This window comes from Notechis scutatus, chromosome 2 (assembly GCF_049901735.1).
Source record: "Notechis scutatus isolate UNSWTSFEM ecotype Mainland chromosome 2, rNotScu1.2, whole genome shotgun sequence".
NCBI lineage: Eukaryota > Metazoa > Chordata > Lepidosauria > Squamata > Elapidae > Notechis > Notechis scutatus.
This window is the reverse complement of record NC_142010.1, coordinates 106417166-106442666: the sequence shown is the minus strand read 5'-3', so window position 1 is coordinate 106442666 and position 25501 is coordinate 106417166. Positions and strand designations below refer to the sequence as shown.

Here is a 25501-nt window from a genome sequence, read left to right as displayed (position 1 = left end):
CTGTCATATGATCAGAAATCAGGTGCTTCACAACTAACACAATATTTGCAGCATCCCAGGGGGATCACGTGATCACTATTTGTGATCTTCCCAGCTGGCTTTGAACAATCTTAATGACAGCGTTATTCACTTAACTGCAGCGGTTTGCTTGATAACCATGACAAAGAGAGTCATAAAATTAGGGAGGACTCACTTAACAACCCACCTTGTTTAGCAGTGGAAACTTTGATCACAATTATGGTCATAAGTTAAGGACTACCTGTACTTTAGAAAGTCACAGTAGGCTTACTTAGTTCAGAATCTTAGAGAAAACTTTTCTTAATGCCAAAGCATTGATGTGTCATTTTGATGTTAGAAAATTGCTTGATAACTGAGTATGTTTTTTTGTTTGTTTTCAGTTATAATGGATAAATACCAGGAACAGCCTCATCTTTTGGATCCTCATTTAGGTAAATATTGAAATTCTGTAAAATTTTGATAAAATATTATTTTTTATTAGCATGGATGATACTGATTTTTTCTTCTTCTTAAGAGTATGTGGCAGAAGATTCTTTCTAATCCATGGAATTCTCTGTCTAGAATACACTTGCCTCCAAAAGCAGCTTTACTTAAAGAAATTGATACACCTTCAGTTTCATATCATTAATAGAGATTAAGACAAGAAGGAGAATAGGAAAGAACAATTTAATTTTCCAGTAAATATCCATCTAGAAAATGAACTCATTCCAGAGGCTTTGGGATAATATTTTGTTTCCAATGTGAAAAGTCTCTCTCTCTCCCAATCCCCTCTGTAGAAATTGTGATTATTTTCTTGAAAGCATGGTGCAATTCTCTTGATACTTTGTAAGGCAAGTTTATATGGAAAAAGAAGTAATGCATATCTCCCCATCTTTCTTTTGAATGTTGACAGAGATGGCAAGTGCTTCTTGCCAAGCATGTGCCTCATTTGAGTTGTAGGCCAACTCTACTCTTTCTGTTGAAGGTGCATCAGATGTGTGCAGTAGAACATTTATTTCTATCTTATGGATACTTTCCTGAGCGATAAACTCAGATCAGGCAAGAATTAATCATTCACCTATCATATAGTTTGATCAGGAGAACATAATCAGCATCTGGACAAACCAAACTCAGATCTAGAGATGTCTGTCAACTGATTATTACCATCAAGTAATTTCCAACTCCTAGTGACCACATAGATTTTCTCCATGATCAGCGTACCATTATCCAATAGTAAGAGCACAGAATTAGGGCTGAAGTAGGAAAGTGATACCATATTTATCTTCCTTTGCCTGTTTTCTTTGGTCTTACACAATCTTAGTCCAATCTCTTCCTCTACTTTGTGACAACATTTCAATATCTGAAGAAAGTTACTGTGTCAGATCATAACAGCAACATGTGTTTTCCATGAAACAAATTAGGTAATCCATTCTGATACTTATTTGTGAGGCTGTTTAGCGGGAGACAAAAAGCCAACTAACTTTTCCTTTATTGCCTCACCCATTTCTCTATGTTTTCTCTAGAATGGATGTTGAATTTGTTGCTAGATATTATCCGATGTGAAGCATCTCCTCCTCTTCTAATTCATCTGGCCTTCCAGTTTCTCTACATTATCTCAAAGGTAAAATTTAATTTTAATATAATAATAGTATGACTTTACCGCTACTCTCAAATTAGATAAAAGAGGGACAGTCGTTATTGTCAAATGAATATTTGAAATTTTGAGAGTCTGTACTTTTGCAGTGGTTTATGGAGAAGATCTGTCCATAAAGGACTAGGCTTTATAGAATTGTTCTTTCATAGTTTGCAATTGAAAAGTTAGTAGTCCTTAAATAAACTCCACAGAGCCTAAAATCTCCCTCTGTTTTTTAATAGATCCTTACATATATGCAATTTAACTGTAATCATTTTATATTTTTACTATTATTATTGGTACTTTATGACTCTTATCATTGTGTTGATTACATAAACATCAACTGTTTGCCTATTGCATTGCAAATGCACAACTTGAAAGTTCCCTTGAGCTTGAGAGCTGGTGTGATATCAAATATTAATTAAACAATGGAATTTATTTTTACATTTCCATAAATGGAGATGAATCATTAAACTGGAAATGCTTTTGTTCACCTAGGTACGAGGATATAAAACCTTCTTGCGATTATTTCCTCATGAAGTAGCAGACGTGCAGCCTGTTCTCAATATGCTTGTAGCTCAGAATCCAAAAGAATATGAGGTATGCTCTTGTTACCTAAAGTCCTCTCTATGAATGAGTTCATTCCATTATAGCAGTCCACTGTCCACACTGAAAGCAGGCTGCTGAAACATTTCCCAAGCCTTGGTGTTACTGTCAGTATTACTACAGAGATTATAATGAATGAACCCTACTCTACCATTAGGCAAATACAATATTAGGATGATGAGACACAATCTGCACAAGTTTGATTCAATACTTATTACTAGGTAACATGTTAGCTAGTTTAGCTTTGATGAATGCTGATCATTCTGCTTAGAGACATACATTGTCAAAATTATTTTCTGTTTCTGAGTTGCAATTTGAAAATGACCAGCTATTAACTTTGAACTTGATTAAAGTTAACAGAATGGCAAAACTGTTTCAGATTCTATCTACTTATGGATCGTTGCAAGTGATAAACAAAATATATCAAATGCAAAATGTTTTGAGCTTTGAACAGTTTCCCGCCCCCCCAACTTTGAATCAAGCTAGGAGTACTTCAGATATCAGACCCACTTTGAGACTGAAATGTTTTGCATTCAAAGTATTTTTCCAAAACTCTAGTGTTTATGTTTACATTGTCTTTGGGTTCAACAAAATTCAAATCCTAATAGAACTAAACATGCCTCCTTTTTTATCATACTTGTCTTAATTTATTATCAAGATAATTTCCTATCTCAATTTTGCAAGTAGAAATAGTTTTCACAATGTACACTGGAAGTTTTCTGAGAACATTCACTATGTATTTTATTCTGATTCTTTTCCTGCCTTGTTAGACCTGGGAGACTCGTTACATGCTCCTGTTGTGGTTATCTGTAACATGTTTGATCCCATTTGATTTGGTACGACTGGATGGAAATATCTCTTCCATAGAAGGATGTTCTCGTGTATCAACAATGGATCGAATTCTGGCAGTAGCAAAAGTAGGTGTACTTCATAAAATCATTATTTATAGAATGGCTTCTTTCACTTGATAAAAGTGATTCTAACTTAAACATAGTTTTTTTCTGCTTAATCCGGGTACCTCTATGCATTTTGTTATACAAATTATCATAATGATCATTCAAGCGTATTGTATACTAATTGATGGTGGGGAATCACATTTATAGAATCAGTTTTGATAACAAAGTTAACTGACCCTTTAAAAGCTACTGTGTCTTTGTTTTGATGTTGCATACTTTATTTTCTAATTCATGATCCTTTACCAGCACTATAGTATGTTGCAGAATTTAAAACAAATATTGTGCTTAGAAATATGTATTTTCTGATTCTGTTCATATAAATGTTGAAAAAGAAAATGCAGTGGGCAATTAAAATAAACTGTTCCTAAAGCAGTTTTTTTTTTTTTAAAACAAGTTTTATTAATTTTTAAAACACACAAATTATCATTATTCATTACATGTTTAAACCTTTTTCCATTGTAAATTTAACAAGTCAGATAAATTATGATTCTGTTTTAAACCATTTCCATATAACATACCAAAACCTCTTATTCAATTTCTCTTTACTTCTCTTTACTCTTATTCAATATCAGTATTATTATTTCATCTGTTTCTTTCTGACTTAGTTACCATTATTCTCATTCTATATTTCTACAAGTTTTTACTAATTCTCCCCCCAAAAAAGACATATACACACAACACACAAAACATAAAAAAATCTTTTGGAAAGTAACTTGGACCCAGGTGTCTCTCTCTTCATGGACTTCAATTATATTCATGCTCATCTTACATATCATTACTTATTTTATTTACCATTCTAAGCCTTCTATATTAACTTCTCCACATATTTCACACTTCTTAATTCTACCTTAATTAATCATCTTAGTTTGAATCATTATATTTGTATCTTTTGTCCATTTTTATCATCCCTTTGTCTTATTCCTTAAAAAAAAAGAAAATCAGTTTCTCCTGAAATCATTAATCAGAGTATGATGCCTTTCTATCTCCCCTAAGTTAATCAAATTAATCTTTAAAATAATATCTAATACCCAATCAGATTTTGCTTGGTACATTCTATCTAACTAATACATCCAACACAATTAAGTGCATAATTAGACAATAAATCCAAATATTAAAAAAAAAATACTATAATAAAAATTTTATAATAACATCAATACCATAATTTTATTAAACTCTTTGATTAAAACAATATTCTAAACCTCTCCTATTATTAAGTTTTAAAGCCAATCATTTTTAAACATTTTAACATTTTAATCTCTTATCAACTCTTAAACCATTGCAATAGTACCATCTCATCTTATGTACCTTGCAAAATCCTTTTTTTTAAAAAAAAATTATACTTTATCCATTATCCATAAAAATTCCTTTTTTCATTTAATTTCAAAACATTGTAGCTTTTCTCCACCTTTTCCCTTTCTTTCTTCTCCCAACAAACCTTTCTACCCCCCTTCTTCTAGCCTCTGCCTTACCGGCTTCCCTTCTCTGTCGTATTCCTTTTCCCCTTTGTTTACTATCATCATATTGGTTTTGCACTTTATTTTTCCCTTTCTTAAATGTTTTTTAGATCTTAAGTCCTTAAGTCCTTTAGTTTTCTTCTTTTCTCTTCTTTTCTTTTCTTTCTCTCTTCCTTCTTTCTGGATCAGATTCTGAGATTCATTAAAGATGGCTCCTTCCTTTCTTTCTTGTTCCTCTGCTGTCTTCATCTGTTGTAATGTTTGTTGATAATTAGTAAGCGCCATTTCTAAGAAAAGGAAAGCTTCTTCCACACCATCTTTACCATTTTTTTTGCTTGTTCATATTCTTTTCTTAGTTCCTCAACAGAAAGAGCCATTATAAATCTTTTCTTTTCTTTTCTCCTTCTTTCTTCTTACAACAACCAGAATATTCAAAAGAAAATAAAAAAGATAAAACAATCCCAAAGTTATCAATCAGTCCAAACCAAGGCAGAGTTCTCACTTTCTCCTTCTGGGGTAATATCAATCAAAGAGAAAGAAAGTCCAAATCTGTTTAAAATCTTATTACAATATATTCTAGTCTTCAAATCCTTAAGGCATCTGCTCCAACAAAGTCTTAGCATACAAATATTTTCTTTTAATCCTCTCTCTTCCACTCATCGCTTAAAACCAATTTCCACCTAAAAAATAGGTTTCTTAATATCCAGTTATTTATTCCGTAGGAAAAGAGGGAAAGCTATCCTTTCAGCACCTTCAAACAGCCGCTTTTTCCTCTTCTGGCAGGTATTATTCAGAAAGTCATACTTTTCAGGAATTTTATTAAATATGTCTTAGAGTCCTAGGAGCCAAGAAAAACTTTCTCCTCTCAATCACTTTCTCCACTTCCTCCTGCGTATTCTTACCCGGCTGCCAGCTTCTTTGTGGCGGCCATTACAGACCGCCGCTGCACCGTCCTGGGAAAAGGGGGTTCTGCCGGCCAGGGAGGGGTCTGCAACACCCCAGTCCCTTCTCCGGATCCCCCTACCTTCAGCTGCCCCTGCAGGCAGCCTAGCTCCGTACCCGTGTGGGTCGGAGCCCCAAAACGGCTAGCGCGGCAGGGATCGCGCAGCTTCGCAAATCCCTGCCGCCGCGAAGCCGACAAACCGGAAGTTCCTCCTAAAGCAGTTTTGAAGACAGTTTTGTTTACAAGTGCCTATCCTACACATCTTTAAATTTTGCAGACTTTTTGGCAGTTTATTTATATGCTAGCTTAACATTCTATATAGAAATGGGTTTTTTTTAATTATCTTTCTCAAATTTCAACTTTTCATCCATCCTGATTTGCAGACATACACACACACACACACACACACACAAAGTGAAGTTCATTTATATAATTTACTTTATATGATCAATTTTAATATGATAAATTTCAACTCAAATCTCTTCTTACTTTTAGTCATACCTTGTTGTAAGTGATAAGTCTCGTGATGCAGCTGCAGTCCTGGTCTCAAAGTAAGTTTCTTATGCTGATAGAGAAGAATGTGAACCTTTTTTTTAAAAAATGTAGCATTATCAATAAGCCTAGACTTATATGTTCCATTGGGCAGCTGTATACATGTGTAGTATGAATAAATAAGCACTTAAATCAATATACACAATAGCAGCATGAGAATTTGCTTCAGGGCAAGAAGTAAGCTTACTAATTGTGCCAACTCCTGTTTTCTTCATTAAGGTAATCTTTGACTTATGACCAGCCATTTAGCGACTAGTCAAGTTATGATGTTCCGATGGCCAGGCTTCCTCCATGATCATGTGACTGAACTTTGGGTGCTTGGCAGCACAGCTGCATTTATGGCCGTTTGCAGCATCCCGGATATATGCAATCACGTTTTATGATGGTTTTGCTGAAAACCAGCACTTTCTTCAGATTTTCATCAAAACCATGCTCAGAGGGAACTATTAGTTCACTTAATGATCACCTCATTTGCTTAACAACTACCACAAAAAAAGATTGGTTGACATACAACCATAATGAGCAGACTCCATTATAGTCGTATGTCGAAGAAGGGGTATAAAGAAGGGATAAGCCTTCAGAATTCTCTCATGGCCTAAGTTGCTCATAAAGTATTTTTCTATTGCAATCCCTGCCAATAGTGGTAACAATATGGCAAATTTGTCAATGTTGGTGTGTTGGGTAGGGCTGGTGTGTCTCTGTATGTAAAGCTATTTATATGTTTAACCAAGAATGGGGAAATCAGGATGTGATTGCCAAGTTTGGGTAACAAAACATGTAGAAATATGGAGCCCCCTGACTTGTTTCTTTTTCTTAGTGAAGGTGGTAGGCATGGTTTCTTGGTGAGTTGGAATCACTTTGCTTCCAAGAAAGACTACTATGAGGTTTTTTGAGTCTCCACCTACGCTACAGGAGGGTAGAATGGGAGACAAGCCTGCCAGCCATGATGGCTGCTATATTAAGCTTTGTTATAACTAATAGAGAACCTAAGAAAGATAACTTAAATCCTTAACATTGTAATTTCTCTTAATGTTTTCTGCTTAACTCCCACAATTTCATGGCATCTGGATATATAGTCAGTTCACATATGACTGTTCTTTTATCTCCTCTTCCCCATCCCACAAATGTTTGTTTACTTGAACATCCTCGGAGCATATTGATATCTTTTTCCCCTTTCTAGCGATCCTGTCCTGGCTGCAGTCTTTACAGTGCTGAACTATTATAAGAAATAAGTCTACATCTAAAGGACATTCAAATATTTCAGTACCAGGGAAATTTAATCAGTTATTCCAAATGAAATACATTATTTTTCATAACTGTGGTAAAGAGAGAGATGCATTAGTTGGGTTATGAGAAATTTTTATCAAATCACTTGTCTTAATAGGATCTTTTTTATGTTAAGAGTCAGTAAATATTGTAAACAACAACAACAATAATCAAGTTGGTGTTAACATTAATCACCACAGATTTTCTCCATGATGACCTGTTCCTAATTGGGTATTTCAAATCTTCTAATGGTGGACCTCTTACCACTGTAACTGAGCCATTAGAGCCATCACTAGAGATTTTGGTCTTTCATGATGTGTCCAAATAGGATAATTTGAGACTGCAATAAAAGATAGACCAGTATATAAATAAAATGCATTTGTTTCTTGTATTAAGAGTATTCAGAACAATTAAAAGTTTTGACATAATATGTCAATATTTTTTAAATACCTTCAATAGCTCAACTCTTCGTCTTCCCTCCACACTATTTGTTTAAAATTAACAACAAAATTGTAACAAAAATACATGATATGGGTTGTTTCCTCCAGGCTATTGTTTGCTTTTGCTTTAGCTAATTGTTTTTTGCATTCCATGTTTATTGTTTGCCACCCAGAGTTGTTATAAATCAAGTGGCCTTCAAATAGATTTATAAATCAATAGATTTATAAATCAATAATGCTTTACAACTAATAATGCTTTACTTTTGCATCTAATAATGCTTTATTTTTTGTAATTTACATTGCCAAAATTCCTCAGAAGTTACAGCTTAGCTCTACTATATAATGGCAATATATTAAAATGTAATTTTTAAAACATCTTATGAAGGAATAGATCTAATTTCACAGAATATGAAGGAGCACATGGTTTGAAAATTGTTCAAAAGTCTTTGGATCTTGTTTAATTACAGCAATTATAGCTTCTCTCTGCTTTTCATTAAAGCATCCCATTTTTCCAGGTCTGTGCAAGGCTGGAAAAATGTGTATATCTTAATGAATAAGTGAGAACTGTTATACTTAATGAGATTTGAAGCAACTCTTCCAAATCATTTTAAAAATAATTTCTGATATAGTTTACAATGATAAAAAAAAATTAATAGACTACAAAAAATAAGATTGAAAAGGAAAAATAGAAAGAGCAGCAAAAGAAATAAAATATAGAAAAAACAAAAAAGAACCCTCTTCATTATGACAACTACAAATAATTTTAGTAACTTATCACCTTTTCTTAAAATGCAACAAATGTTTTTTTCTTCCCATATCTCATCTCTTTAATTATAAACAAAAATCTTAAAACTTCATCTTTCATTCTTTATCAGCAAAGTCCATTAAAGGCTATCAGAGATAACTACATCAAATAACTTGATAACTTGATCAAATAAGCCAATTATGTGTTCCTTTTCTGTATTTATAAAATCTTGACTTTTAATGCAAACTTTAATTCAAAAAGTGTTCTCAAGCTTGATATGTTTTAGTTCTTCTCTTGGTCTCCTCTCAGAATATTCTTCAAAATTTTAACAGATCTCTTGTAAATCCAGTAAAAAAAAAGTTATCCAAATAACTTTTCTGTTTTTATACTTGTCTCTTTCAAATATCAAGACTTCATCCAGTTTCATTTGTATATTCAGCATATCCTCCATACTTTTCCATATCATGCTTGTAACTTCTCATGTTTAAATGCATATTAAAATTAATCTCTGGCATAGCCTGTTCTTTTTTATAAGACCATTTGCATGCTATTCATCCATGAAGTTAGATATTCTTAAAATTAATTTCCAAGCCTATTGTTCACAAGTCTCCATCCACTGTTAAATATTTTGCTTCATTTTATTCTAGTGTGTCAAATCTGATTCTTCTAATTATCATCTTTAATTTTTTCTACTTCCTTCTAGTGTCCAACATTCAAAGTCCTATATTATCAGTAAAAAGGAATTTCAAAGGCAATTAAGAAATGGGACTTGATTGAGTTGTGTTACAACTGTGAATTTAGGTGGAGTATTCCCTTGACTCCCAGTTGCTCAGTTCATAAACCAACCAAAAACCCTCACTTCTTGCAGTCTAAGCAGGAGGATCAGCTCCCCAGGGTACATGTGGGCGATCTCACAATCTCTTCTTTTTCTGGAGAGATTTCACCACCCAGGATCCAATATCCAGCCACTGATGTCTTCCATGAACACTGTCCTGCTTTGGCAGAGACATTTGAGATGCCATGGCCTCACTGGAAGTGTCTTCCATGTCATTCTTGAAATACAATATATGTTAAGTGCCAAGACATATTGGAATGCTTTTAGTGATATCTAGTGGGAACTTCAAGACATTTGTGCAAATCACTTTATATATTGTGTTGGATTTATAGGAATTATTGCAAATCCACTGAAAATATATTTGACAAAACAATATAGCATTATGAAGCCCATAATCCACATTAATATTGCTTTTGTTAAAAAAAAAACAGAAGTCAGACATTTCATCCTACAGTTCAAGATTCATTTGGAAGAATCACATTTTAAAAATAAACTTTTGCTCCTGGGGTTTGTTTATTTATTTTACATAATCTTTATATCCTACTTTTCATAGAGGATCCCAAGATACATAGTATTCCGCCCTCCTATTTTTCCCTATAATGCAACCATTTGATGTAGATTGAACTGAGAGAGAATAATTGGCCCAAAGTCATCCAGTGGGCTTCTGTGGTTATGAATAAACTAGAACATTGGTGTACTTGGGGACAGACCAATACCATAACAATATTGTCTTTCTAATCAAGATCAAATTACATACAATATAAGTATAGCTGAGGCTTGAATTTGCTTAACATCCAAGATCTAGTCATTTCCTAATTTCCTTAGCAATCCTTGAACTGGAAAAAAGCAGGGTCAGCCTTCCTTATTTTGCTGCTAGCTTTTATATAATGTCACACTAGGTGACAGGTCCATGCAAACTTAGCTAATTAAAAAAAACCCTCAGGGTTGGATCTTGTTAATATTTGAATGGGAAATCATCAGGACATTTCTGAACTGTAGGCTAGTTGGGAAAGGTAAAAGAAATCCAAAAAACAAAAAACAGGAAGAAGGTAATTACAAATAACTTCCATATTGTCCCAAAGGTGCTTTTTCAGGAGGCAACTGAACTTTCTTGTTTTTTCTTTTGAAGACGTTTCGCTTCTCATCCAAGAAGCTTCTTCAGCTCTGATAGGATAGTGGGGAATGGAAGGATTTATATTCCTTGCAGACAGCTGGTAATCTGCTTCCTTTTAGAGGGTCATTGAAGCACTTGGAGGTTTATCTCTGCCCTTAGGATCACCTGAGTAGTGCTCCTGGTTCACCTGAGTAGTGCTCCTGGTTCCTGTAATCTGCAATTTTTTCTCTGGAAATCCATTCCTACTCCCACACCATTCAAAAGATTCAATAACCATTCAATAACTTCCATATTGTTACCAAGAAAACTATATGAATGTGTCCATATAATCTCTCTGCATTGAGATCAGCTTGAGGAAGATTTACCTTCCCTACTAGTAGGAAAAGAAGATTTGGAGAAAGTTACTTGTTTACTTGTTACTTGTTGTGTTATAGGAACATGGGAAATATACTTTTAAGGCATATTGTCAAAAATGATACGCTATAATTGAATTTCTATTTTCCTTTCCTTTCCTCCACCATTTCAAGATGATTTGATGTATACTGTGACAATTCATATTTCTGCATTATGACCTTCTTTAGAAAAGATACAGTTAAAGAACTTACAGTTGGAATGTTCCCAATTGAAATATGTTGGAAAGCATCCATTGGACAATTGCCTTCAGGGAAAAAAAAAAAACCAGTTTGGCTAACAGGAAAAATGTGTTACCAGTTGAATTGCTCTGAATGGGTAACTTGCAACGCGTGTGTTTTTTCTATGTATGTAGGTTTATTACCCGCCCTGATGTCAGACAAAAAAGAACGGCAGACTTCCTGGATTGGACCCTTTCAACATTATCTAAATCCTCTTTTCAGACCATTGAGGGGACTATTGTAATGGATGGCATGCTTCAAGCCCTGGTAAACAATTGTTTTCAAAGATAATCCCATTTTTCTTTTTTAAATGCTATTTTTAAACTGTGTCAACTCCCTGTTGGAAGTATTTCCAAATTGTACATGGCTACCAGGACACAGAATAAAATTCCTCTGCTATTCTTAGTTGCATCGGAGAAGATTTTAGCATATATGGCAAGGGAAATCTGCAAAGTTCTCTACCTTGTATAATGATTAAAAGTATTGGAGCTCTTTGGACCCGTATGTGTTAGACGCAAACAATCAGATCCACACTCAAAAAGTTCAATTAGCTATTTATAGTATGTGCAAGCCTGTAATACAGGAATCCCCTTAGACTGGTGGTTTGCACCTGAATCAGACTAGCTAAGGCATTCAAGAGCGGTTAGACTTCAACCTCTTATCCTTATGTAGGGATCCAGACTAACTCCTCATTTGACTCCACCCCCTAATTCGACCAGTCACTCTCCAGCAGTATAAGATGCAACATCCCGAAAGAATATTTGTTTTTGTTGCAAAAGTAAAACAAGACAAAGGATTGCACTTATGAACTGACAAAGAAATTTAGATAATGATAATCATTCATGGGCATTATTAGTCAATTATTTAGTTTTGAATGTGACACTATTTACAAACCAGCTGAGGTAAATAGTTAGACATCTCAATATAATATACATTGATTACTAGTCTGAGAATGAGATGTCTTCCTATGTGCTCCCTCTTTCCTGCAGCATGTAGCTTTCACACCTCTAATTTGGCTTATTCAACTACTAATCTATGACAATAAAACTAAGAAACTAGTTTATGTGCAACTTATTAACTTTAAGAAAATTTTGATTTATTAATATATTTTAATAATTAGCATAAATTTGTGAAATTTTTATGGCCAGCTACCCCATATGTCTAGTCATCACATCCATTTTGTGTGTATTACAATGGATCCAGTGATGAAAAAGATAGTTAAAAACAATATTCTTCTATTCATCCTCTGCTTTATTAATTATTAAAGCCATTGACTTGAGTTCTTTTACAAATAGGAAGAAATTGCAGCCATTAAGTAGCTACAGAAAGAGGTATTAGAGTAGAGAGCTTTGTCTGCTTATGATGTTCTAGTGCAGGGGTCCCCAACCGCCAGTCCGCGACCGGCCGGGCGCGGAACACTGCCTTACCGGGCCGCTGGTTGCTGGGCGCTGCCATCTTTTTGGTAAAAAAGTGCTTCCGGTGAGCTTTTCCGGGTAGAAAGCCATTTCTACCCGAAAAAGCTCACCAGAAGCGCTGGCGCCGCCATCTTTTTGACGAAAAAGTGCTTCTGGTGGCGCTCACCAGAAGCACTTTTCGATCAAAAAAAGATGGCGGCACCCAGTTGACGCCGGTACCGGGCCGCGGCGCGAGCTGATGCCGGAACCGGGCAGCGGCGTCGAAAAGGTTGGGGATCACTGTTCTAGTGTACTGGGGCATATCTCAACAGGTAGGGTCTCAGATTAAAATGCACATGTTTATTTCCTAAACTTAAGGGTAGAAAATAAGAACAAAGTCTTTCTTGCTCTATCTGTGATTATGTGAAATTGTAGTATTAGTGAAACTATTAGTAGAAAGAAAACTCATTTAGGTGCTTTTCTTTGTTCTTTAGAAGAAGAAGAAAATGAAACATGTTATATTTCATGTTGGCAAAGTTTAAGAGTTAAAAGTTTTCCTCATCTACTTAACAAAGCCTGTTGCTGCTTGATGAAACTTGTAGGATGTATATTACTTTAATATTAGTCATATCTTCTTTGTTCTATGCGGTTTTATTCCACCTGCTATTAGGGTATGTTAAGTGAAACAGGTGAAAACTGAACAAGTTGAATCGAAACTTGAATGAGATGTAATTTTCTTGAAACTAGACACTTGCTCATAAATATATTTCCCTTTCTTGTAGGAATGGTTCAAGTATTGAACAATTTTCTTGATTTGGTAGCTCATTTAACTAATTTTTCCTTTGGGAAAAAATGGCTTTTTGAGGATGTTCAATATTTTTTCCTTTCATGATTAAAGGTTATGTTATAACTGTGATGGCGAACCTATGGCATGCGTGCCAGAAGTGGCACACAGAGCCATCTCTCTGGGCATGCCAGCCATCATCTATTGCTTTTCTGGGTTCCAGCGTGCACATGCGCGCTGGCTAGCTGGTCTTTGCACGTGCAGGAGTGCAGGGAAATGGAAGAGCAGCTCCCTGGCATGCATGTGTGCATCGGGAAGTTGAGCTTCCGGTTTCCGGTGCATGCATGCACGCTGGCCAGCTGGTCTTCGCACGCACATGCACACCAGAAACCGGAAGACCAGGTGGCCAACTGCATGTGCTTGCCGGAAACCAGAAGCTCAGCTTCTCAACACGCACATATGTACTGGGGAACTGCTCCGCCAGTTTCCAGCATTCCTCCGTGCACCGGGGAACTGGTCTTCCGGTTTCCAGTGCCCCCCCATGTGCGCATGCACTCGTTTCAGTACTCAGTGCCGAAAAGGTCCGCCAACACTGTTATAAGCAATAGGCAGCTGGTATTGCAATCAATAATAGAAAAATATTTTAGAAAAAAATAAATAACTTATAAATATAAATCAAATGAATTTTGATTATTATATATTCAACCACCATTTATATAATTGTATAATTTTACATTAGTTATCTTTTCATAGATAACAGTGTTTGGCTTATTAGACTAATTTTGAATGAAACTCAAAATTGTTTTAAATAGAATATTAATCTGGCTCTGTCCTAATTTTTGTGGCTTTAAAATGTTAAATGGTAGTAGAAACTAAGGTTTGGTTGATGTTTTGGCCATCCTTTTGGATCTTTCATGATCTGTTCTTCTCAACTGCAACAAACTTGGTTTGTGATCCCAGCATGCTTTGAACAAGTATAGATAATAGTCAATGGCTATTTTCAAGATTTCTTTTTCATTAGTTGTAACATAGTCCAACCTCAGTCCAACCTTGGGATATCTGAGAAGGAAACAGAAATTAGTGATCTGCATTAAAATAATGTGAAAAAATATTTAGAAATTTATTTTTTAAAAAAGAAATAATTGTTTCATCTGTCCATGAAGTTATTGATATTTTAGTGTAAGTAGTATATGAAAAAAATACTCCTTTCTCAAAAGTTCACATTTTTCCTCAAAAGTATTTTTTTTCAGTACCATTTAGAATGATTGTAGAATAAAGGTAATTGTTAGAGAATAAGAGGAAGGTGACATTGAAGCTGAAGAAAAAATCATTTGTTTAAGATTGCCCTGTGAGTTGAAGTTAAGTGCTGGTTTTGATATCAGATCGGTTGAAAATATTTGAGATCTTAAAATATAGCTTGCCAGATGTATAATGGCTTGACAGTACTGGTTTAAATATATAATTATTTGCATGAAGTAGGTTTTGAATAATAAATGTCCTGGGCCAGATGTTACATAGTAATTTCACATTTCAGAGTTTAGCTGATCCTTAATGTTTGAAGTAAAAAAATAGTTTTAACATATACAGTATGGAAGGTGATTGAAGTTGACAGTGAAATAGTATACAAAAATGGTACTGGGTATTATATAAGAAATTGATCTTATTAAAATATATAATGGTCAAATGCATTATAATGATATAATTTCAGAGAATCAATTTGTTGAGCTATTTAAGTGATTCATCCTTAGCTAAAATTTGTGAACTCTTAGAGACTGTTTATATTTCTTTTTGCTGTGGATCTGCAGATTTCAAATTTGACATCATTGTGCTTATGTGAGTTTTCTTCAATACAAGATGTATAACAGGGATCGATATAACTGGGACATTCCAAATGTTAAGCTGAAAGTCAAAACCGTTCCAGCTGGGCTAGCCCGGGAAATTCAGCAAATTGGAAGTCTCTGCTTTATAATCCTGAAATTTAAAAAAAAAAATCATTTCACTGAATATACATGTTTATTTGTACAGCTGATTACAGAAACTACCAGCAAATCTGGTTTTTACTCATGGAATTAAACTACCAATGCATCAAATGAATACAAGATGTCCTATTTTGATTGTTATGTGTTTTCTTAGTGAGGACAAGAGATTTGAATATATAAACATCAGAATCGCTCCAGAAATATTTCTTCCTGAATTAGTTGCGGCAAGATTGTATTTTACTGTTCAATTTGTCTGTTTAAGGCAAGCTGCTAAATCCTGACAGTTCTTGTTGAAACATGCACTGTGCGTTTCACAACATGATTCCACTTATGGGCTTGTTCTTCTGCACCTGTTGATAGGACACCTGTTGTGAAAGAATGTATTACTAACAGGTAGCACAACTTTTATCTCTTTCAAGTACAGGTTTCAAATATGTCATGTCTGCGTTATAATTAAAAGGCAGTGTTACTTGTGGACTCTATATGTTTACTAGTGATGCCTGCCTTCATTAACTATATCAGTGATTCACAACTGCCTGGTGGGTGGGTGCTTATATCATAAGACAGATTTTAAAAACACCAAACCAAACTCCAGACTGCAGTAAGGGACAGAAATATTAAATTCTTACTTTATTACCTGCTCAGATTCTATTGATTAATAGCTCTCAATCTTTTATATATGCATGTTTATTGTATGAATGTTAGAAGATGAGTTTTGATATGTATTCTGTGTATGAGATTATGATGTAGGTGCTTTGTTTACACACATACACACACACACACACACACACAGTTTCAAACCTACAAGAAACATCTGATTTAGGTTTTTGGATTGATAGACATACTTTTAAACATGCCTCATATATTAACAAATGTTTTGCTATCCCTGCAGGGTGTAGCACTCTAAGCTTGCCTGGTAGGGATGTTCTCATCTTGGAGTAGCCTGGGGCATAGAAACTTAAGTTATGGTTAATTTATTTTAATAGCGATACACTATACAAATATGAGTAATAGGGTTAAAATAAAACACCTTTGCTAGTAAGTAAATAAAGCAGCATATCTTAAGAACTATTTTTATTTGCCTTTCTTTAAAAGGCATTTTCTCTGCAAGCTTCCCATGCTTCAACCATTGTTTGGTAATAATTGTGTGCTCTTGTAGATTATGCCTCAGGTAAGAGATAGCCCTGCTATGCAGTTTTTTAATCTTAAAGGCACAAAAACAAATCTGTAGCTCTGAGTATTGAACATAACCTTTGCTAGCTTTAAATTCATTGTAAATATCTTGATTTCAAGCAGTGAGCTGAAATTTTGTTGCCTTTATTTATTTAAAATTAGGGAACATATCTGTCAATTAGGGAAGTGCAGAATACATTTCTAAGCTGCTCCCTTGTGCCTTTTCAATTTGCCATTTGAACAGAAATCCAAACACCATGCATTTCCCACCTTTTACTAGCAGTGCATTTCCAAGCTACAATCACAATTTGGGTGTGATCCATTTTAGATTTTTTTTTACACAGTATTAAATCTTTTTCACTCAAATTCATCTCTGAATTGATAAATTTTGGATGTGAATGTTCATTTCAGTTAGGAATATAGGAATGTGTTATTCTGAGACAGACAACAGATCCATCTAGTTTAATAATGCCTGCTATGTCTGAAAGTACTATCTCAAATATTTCACACATAATAGGTTTCATCTCTTCCTATAAATTGTATCTGCTTGTTCATAGAAATGCTCAGTAGATGTTTGTAGTATTTAATTCATTTTTCATAGCATTTAATTTGGAAAAGCTATTACGATGTAGCAGTTGGAAGGTTGGATTAGAAGTGAAAACTGATTTAAATTGCCATTCAATCATGAAGCTTACTGGGTGATTTGGACCAATTACCAACTAAGCCAGAATATGGAACTATAATGCTGTTTTTTTACCTTTTGGATTAGCTTTATTGATATATGTTATTGTTATCAGTTATTATGGCTTGTCCAACAAACATAGTTTAAAACAGTTGTCCTATCTGTAAGAATATATTCCCAGCCCAACCTAAGTTACTGAATTCTAGCAAATTTTGCTGGAGGAAAGAGATAAGAAACTTGAGTGCCTGCTCTGAGAAAGACAGAATGTAACTACAACATATAAACATGTTTAGGTAAACAACTTGAATTGTGATTTAGCTTCTGCAGGCTATGATTTTAAGAAAGACCCTAGATGGGGATTTTCTCATCCCTTCCATTCTTTTTGCCATCTTTAGCTCCTATGGAAGGTACTGCCCCTTCAATCAATGTAGTGGGAATTTGGAAGAAGCAGAGAAAAGAAACAATCTAAACTGAAAAATGGTCCTTTGTGTTAAAGGTCCTTCTTATTTAAATTATTTTTGTTTTGTTTGCTTTTGGCCAACCTAATCTAATCCCTTTCCTAGCTTGTGCCATATATTTTGTCTACATTTCTTGGGCAATGTTCTAATCAGAAGGAAGATCCTAGGATGATTTTTATATGAGATTAGGAAATGTTTTGTTGACAGTGATCCTCAGAATGCTAGTGTTACCAGATTAAATGAAGCATGTTAAATGTTTCTTTTCCAAAACAGCATGGAGTTAATTTTATTTTTTGAGACAGAGAACTTTCTTATTGTTTAGTTGTGCTAAACAAAGTAAGGTGAACAAACAATCCTAGGAACAATGATTTGTTGGCTTGACCTCTTAGAGGTGCTGAAGAGTAATTATTATGGTGTTTTCAATCCTCCCTTAAGGTTGGGCATATCTATTGCTCATAGTTTATTAGAGCCAAAGGGTAACTACAGATTCTCATCTCTGTGGCAGTAAGATGTGCCTGCTGCCAAGTAATCATGCCACTTTTAATAGTGATGATTTGTATAGCTTGGGGAAGATGTCCCAAAGGTAATGCTGATTCTTACATCTTACAAAGACAAAGTCTACGTGGGTTATGCAGACAATTAGGAGGTGTGTCAGGTTTTTCCCTGATTACTAAGAAACTAGTTTTTGTTTGTATCTTGCATCATGTTATTACAAAAGCAACAAAACCAGATCTGATATTTCTATTGCTAGGATACACCAATGGTTTTCTCTAATTTTCTCTAGTTTTCTATAATTATTTAAAGGAGACGTAGCTGGATTCCTCTCAACATGTTGGGTAGTGTTACATGTCCCCATAAATGCTAAAGAAATGTGATGTAACTTAGAAATGCCCAAGGCATACAACTGGAACTTTAATGTCTTTAACATGAAGTTTTGTGGATATTTTTTTTTTTTTTAAAACAAGTTTTATTAAAAATTTCAACAACAAACAAATCATTACATATTTAAATCTTTTCCTGTCTTTCTACAAAAATTTCCCCAATATTCTCATAAAACACAAACAAACACAAACAAACATAAAAAAATCTTTTAGTAAAGTACCTTGGCCCCAGTTACCTCTCTTTGCATGGGCAGCGCATATCACTCTTCACAATTTTATCTTATTTAATCCATCTTAATTAAATCATTAAATTTATATCTTTTGCCCATTCATTATCCCTCTATCTCTTCTTATAATAAAAAGAATTTCTCCTGAAATCACTAATCAGAGTATGATGCCTTTCTATCCTCCCCCTAAATTAATAAAATTAACATTCAACATAACAAATACCCAATTCGGTTCTGCTTGGTACATTCTATCCACCAAAATTGTTTAAATACATTGTATCCTCCTTTCCTTCAATATTTTATTACATTTTAAAAACCAATCATTATTAAAAACTTCAACATTTTAATTTCTTATTAAATCTTAAACCATTCTAATTTACTATTTCAAATATAAATGTTACAATACCATCTTCTGTACCTAGCAGAATCTTTCTTACAGAAGTTTATATTTCATCCTTTGTCCCTAAAAAAAATTCCTCTTCTCCCATCCAATTTTAAAACTTTGAGGCTTTTCTCCGCCTTTCCCCTTTCTTTCTTCCCCCACCAAATCTTCCTACCCCCACTTCTTCTTCTAACCTCTGCCTTGCTGGGATCCCTTCTCTGTTGTGTTCCCTTTTTCTCTTGTTTGCTATCATTATATTTACTTTGCATCATATTTTTCTCTTTCTCAAATGTTTTTTTAGATCTTAAGTCCTTCATTTTCCTTGCTCTCTTCCTTCCTTCTTCTTTAAATAAGTTTTGGGATTCAATAAAGATGGCGTCTTCGTCTTTTCCTTGTTGTTCTTCTGGAACAACTTCTGTTTCCATCTGTTCCATTATCTGTTGGTAATTGACCAGCGCCATTTCTAGAAATAGAAAAGCTTTTTCCATACCATCTTTGCAGGCTGCTTTTGTTTGCTCATATTCATCCCTCAGGTCTTCAAAAGGGAAAGCCATTATAAATAAATCTTTTCTTTTCTTTATTCCTCTTTCTTCTTACACCAACCAAATATTCCGAGAGAAAGGTAAAACAATCCCAAAATCCACAATCCTCAATAAATCCAAGCAAGCCAAAATTCCCCCTTCCTCTTCCAGGGGTGGTATCAAACAAATACAAAAAGAGTCCAAATCTATATTTTAAAGCCTTATTAAAATTATATTTCTGTCCTCAAGTCTTCAAGGCATCTCCTCCAACAAGATCCAAATTTATATATTTTCTTTATCCTCTCCCTTCCGGCTTAATTCCGCCGGGAGGGAGAGTAAACTTTCCTTTCAGCACCTCAAAATAGCCGCTTTTTTTTCTCTTGTGGAAAAAATCATCAAAAAACCATCTTTTCCAGGAATTAAATTAGATAAATCTCAAAGCCCTGGGTCGGCCAAGAAGAACTTTCACTTTCAATAACTTTCTCTTCTTCCTCCTGCGCATACTTGCCCGGCTGCCGACTTCTTTGTGGCGGCCATTACGGACCGCCGCTGCACCGTCCTGGTAAAAGGGGGGTTCTGCCGGCCAGGGAGGGGGTCTGCAACACCCCCAGACCCTTCCTCCGGATCCCCCTTACCTTCAGCTACCCCTGCAGGGCAGCCTTGCTCCGCACCCGTCCGGGTCGGAGCCCCAAAACGGCTAGCGCGGCAGGGATCGCGCAGCTTCGCGAATCCCTACCGCTCGCGAAGCCGACAAACCGGAAACCTCCAAGTTTTGTGGATATTAAAGGTTCTAAACAAGAGGCAAAATCAACCTATTGATTTTTCTAATTAAAAGTTTTCTTCTATTTAAGGCTTGTACATCTTTTCATGTTGGTTGTTGTAAAAGAAATTTATTAAGTTATATCTTTAAATCTTTTCATCACCCCCAGAAACAAGCCACAAATACTTCCTAATAATTTCTATGCAATATTATTTATTCTCTCTCTAAATAATATTTAGCTATCATTTTTATGGTATTTATTTAAATCATTTAACTGGTATGAAATTAGACACGTTTGCATAATCAAATAATTCCATGAGTTGAAATTTGAGTAATCCTCGAATTTAAGGTATCCCTTGAATTACGATCATTTGTTCAGCAACTGTTTGAAGTTATGGCAGTGCTGAAGAAATGAAATTTATGCCTGTTCCCTGAAGTTATTGCTGTTGCAACACTTTCACGGTCTCATGATTTGAATATTGGACAGCCTCCCCACACTTATGACCTCAGGGTGCTTCAAATCTCCCTCACCCATTTCCCTTCATCTCTGCCCTTCTGTCTCCCCTGCATGATGGCGCTCCTCAGCAGCGGATCTGGAGCTGATGTAGACGTCCAGGCCCTTCAACAGTCTCTGCTGGCTGCCATTGCCTCTTGGTCTGTACTTCAGCCCCAGTGCTGCTGCTGATGAGGGGTGCTGCCTCAGGTCCCACATTGCAGCCAGCCACCACAGGATGAAGCCTTGCTATCCTGTGCACCACAGGTCCTGTGTGATGAGATATATTTGGCTGGCCCCTATTAGGCAACTCTGTGCCAAGAGAGATTTTAGTAGATTTAATGTGGATTTCCATGGTCGATGTACACTGCTCCAACAAATAAAGGGAACACTTAAACAACACAGTGTAACTCCAAGTCAATCACACTTCTGTGAAATCAAACTGTCCACTTAGGTAGCAACACTGATTGACAATCAATTTCACATGGAATAGACAACAAGTGGAAAGCATAGGCAGTTAGCAAGACATCCCCAATAAAGGAGTGGTTCTGCAGGTGGTGACCACAGACCACTTCTCAGTTCCTATGCTTTCTGGCTGATGGTTTGGTCACTTTTGAATGTTGGCGGTGCTTTCACTCTAGTGGTAGCATGAGACGGAGTCTACTACCCACACAAGTGGCTCAGGTAGTGCAGCTCATCCAGGATGGCACATCAATGTGAGCTGTGGCAAGAAGGTTTGCTGTGTCTGTCAGCGTAGTGTCCAGAGCATGGGGGCGCTACCAGGAGACAGGCCAGTACATCAGGAGATGTGGAGGAGGCCATAGGAGGGCAACAACCCAGCATCAGGACCGCTGCCTCCACCTTTGTGCAAGGAGGGACAGGAGGAGCACTGCCAGAGCCCTGCAAAATGATCTCCAGCGGGCCATAAATGTGCATGTGGCTGCTCAGTCTGAAACAGACTCCATGAGGGTGGTATGAGGGTCCGACGTCCACAGGTGGGGTTGTGCTTACAGCCCAACACTGCGCAGGACGTTTGGCATTTGCCAGAGAACACCAAGATTGGCACATTCATCACTGGCGCCCTGTGCTCTTCACAGATGAAAGATTCACACTGAGCACATGTGACAGACGTGACAGGGTCTGGAGACGCCGTGGAGAATGTTCTGCTGCCTGCAACATCCTCCAGCATGACCGGTTTGGCAGTGGGTCAGTAATGGTGTGGGGTGGCATTTCTTTAGGGGGCCGCACAGCCCTCCATGTGCTCGTCAGAGGTAGCCTGACTGCCATTAGGTACCGAGATGAGATCCTCAGACCCCTTGTGAGACCATATGCTGGTGCGGTTGGTCCTGGGTTCCTCCTAATGCAAGACAATGCTAGACCTCATGTGGCTGGAGTGTGTCAGCAGTTCCTGCAAGACGAAGGCATTGATGCTATGGACTGGCCCGCCCATTCCCCAGACTTGAATCCAATTGAGCACATCTGGGACATCATGTCTCGCTCCATCCACCAATGCCACATTGCACCACAGACTGTTCAGGAGTTGGGGGATGCTTTAGTCCAGGTGTGGGGGGAGATCCCTCAGGAGACCATCTGCCACCTCATCAGGAGCATGCCCAGGCATTGTAGGGAGGTCATATAGGCACATGGAAGCCACGCACACTACTGAGCCTCATTTTGACTTGTTTTAAGGACATTATATCAAAGTTGGATCAGCCTGTAGTGATTTTTTCCACTTTAATTTTGAGTGTAACTCAAAATCCAGACCTCCATGGGTTGCTAAATTTGATTTCCATTGATAATTTTTGTGTGATTTTGTTGTCAGCACATTCAACTATGTAATGAACGAAGTATTTAATAAGAATATTTCATTCATTCAGATCTAGGATGTCTTATTTTTGTGTTCCCTTTATTTTTTTGAGCAGTATATTTTTTTGTCTAATGCACTCCCATTGTATTTAACTCTCTTTCAGCAAATGTAATTTAAATAAAGATTAAATAGGTTGGCATGGGGTTTGTTTGTTTGTTTGAGGGGTATTAGTGTGGTGTCTTCCTCTCCAGGACAGTTGAAAAGTTTTTGAGTAAGTTCCCCAACTAACAATACAAGCTATAAATCCATAATATTTCAAAGTAAAATGTTTAGATCAAGTTATTGCAAAGCATATAGTTAACTTTTCATAAAGTATCCAGGGTAGCTGCCATAACTTGAAGCAATAAAATTATAGTAAACATCAAAATAAGGAACAGCAGATTTTATTAAAAAGCAAATAACCCCAAAACATTGCTCAAATAATTGAATAATTTCTCCAGAACACCTGTACAGCTATAATACATTAAATATGAAAATTGCAAATAGATATAGAATTTAAATTAAAAAAAAATTCCTTAAATTTAGGTGTGTTTATGTATAATTACACTCTAATAATATTTCAAATAAGGAATAATAAGCATTTTATGCTGGTTTCAGTCTGTCTTTTTAATCTCTTACTCGTTTTTACAACAAAATTCTTGTCTGGAAGACATTAATTGCAAACCACTTCTGTATCGCTGCCAAGAAAAGTACATGGACTTATAGTCTTTAGGAGTTGTACTGTGTGTGTGTGTGTGTGTGTGTGTGTGTGTGTGTGTAGCATTTAAAAAGAAAAACTAATAAACAACTTTAAAAAGAAAAAACAAAGTGCAGAAAATGAAAAAGAATAAAAGGAAAAATAGAAATAAATAAATGAATAAATAAATAAGAATATATATATTGTATAAAAGGAAATATTAATGATTTTTTCCTTCAACAGAACAAGTCTAGACAATTTTAGTTAACATCACTTTCTCTTAAAGCAAGAAATTATCTCTTCTTCCCTTAACTATAAACAAAAATTTAAACCTCACTGTTCAGTCCTGGTCAGCAAAAATCCACAAAGAGTTAGCAGAGATAGCAGCCTATGTATTTTGATCTTTAAACTAACTTTATATTCCTTCTCTTTACTTTCAACAATCTTGGCCTTTGATCTCTTAAAATAATGTCCAAGGACTTTATTTCTTTTCCCCTTTTCTTTGTCATTCCTCACAGAATCCTTCAAAACTTTAACAAGTCTCTTTTGTAAATCCAAAATAGGAAAGTTATCCAAGTCATTCTTCAGTTCATTATTTGTATATCTCTTTTAATTATTAAATCATCAGCTGCTTTCGCTGGTATATCTAGTATATTAGCATTTTCCATAGCATTCTTCTAACTTATCATTTTAAAATCCACATTCATTATGATAGAACTTGTTCCTATTCCGTAACATCATTTATGTACAATCTATCTATAATGGCAGACCTTCTTGAAATTAACTTCTGAGTCCATTGTTCACAATTATTCTTCAGTAAATTCAATATTAAAATATTTTGTTCCATTCTGTGTTAGCTAGTTGAATTTAAGTGTTCTTCTCCTTTAATTGCAATCTTTAGTTCAAGGTTTATCAAAAAGTCATAAACTGCTCCTAATCCTCAGTGTTCTCCATGCTTCGTAATGTTCTGTTCATTCATGCTACATTTAAAATCATGAAATGCAGCACATTAAAAACTAAAACAAAGCAGGTGCATAGCCTTAAGGAGTTTTTGTTGCATTTACACCATAGCTGACATTACTTAAATCCATAAATAGCTGTTAACATATGTGGAAATATTTTTGGGGTTGGGCTATGCTCCTTTAACTTTAACTCCTGGCCATATTTATCTGAAAGCGTTTCTTCCTATTAAAGTGATGAAACACAAATAAAGTATTTAGTGTCTGGATGAATGTTTAGACAGTTCTAAATATTTAATTATTTCAAGCCCTATTTTAAATATTTTCACTGAGTTAAATGAAACATTATTACAAAAGGTATGTTGTATGGCCCCATGTTTTTGGTGTCATGGTTTAATTCACACAATGAGTTAGTGAATTCCATATTTACAGATAGCAACTCTATATCAAGACAATTCCATCCCCCAATAAATATCTATGAAATGGGAGGAGGGTGTCTTAAATTTGCTGAATTAGAAGACTGGTGTTGAAACAAAGGAATGGTCTGGAGGTTCAAATTATTGCAAACATGGCTGCCTTAAGTTTAATTTAGGACAGTCTCTTTGCCTCATGAATTTAGGGGTTACACCTCTTCCTTTTCTTGTGCAGCTACCCTTTTTTTAAACTTTGTCTCCATCTTGTTATATTATTAATAGGTAGGTTTCCTTTCTATAGTATAGGGTGATGATCACTAACTTGGTTTTAAAAGGGATTGGATAAATTCATGGACAATAGGTCTATTCTGTTACCTCCAGGTTTGAGAAACAACTCTGCAAGTGGGATATGTGAACATCCCAAAGACATGTTGGACTATAATGGGCCTGGAGCCAATTTAGCAGGCTTCTTTTTGTCTTATGTTCTTAAGCTTTTCTTACTTTTTAGAAGAAGGGATACATATGACTGCATGTAAGTATGTTCTATTTCTCTCTGGTATAGAGAATGGTTAGTATATGGAGATCAATTAGTGTTTTCAATAGACATATTTTTACAGGCTATCATTTTTAATAAGTATTAATGAAGTTATTAAAAAGTTCATTTTTTGTCCTGTCCTTT

At 35.5% G+C, this 25501-nt stretch overlaps 1 protein-coding gene across 1 annotated transcript in view; it reads left to right on the top strand.

Moving 5' to 3' along the window:
- TBCD (tubulin folding cofactor D) overlaps nt 1-25501 on the top strand; it is a 157024-nt gene that overhangs the window by 8040 nt on the left and 123483 nt on the right. Inside the window, exons 3-8 of the mRNA XM_087955684.1 lie at nt 399-449; nt 1521-1618; nt 2129-2230; nt 3007-3153; nt 6085-6140; nt 11308-11440. Coding sequence (XP_087811810.1) covers nt 399-449; nt 1521-1618; nt 2129-2230; nt 3007-3153; nt 6085-6140; nt 11308-11440 — 587 coding nt within the window. The remainder of the gene's footprint in view (nt 1-398; nt 450-1520; nt 1619-2128; nt 2231-3006; nt 3154-6084; nt 6141-11307; nt 11441-25501) is intronic.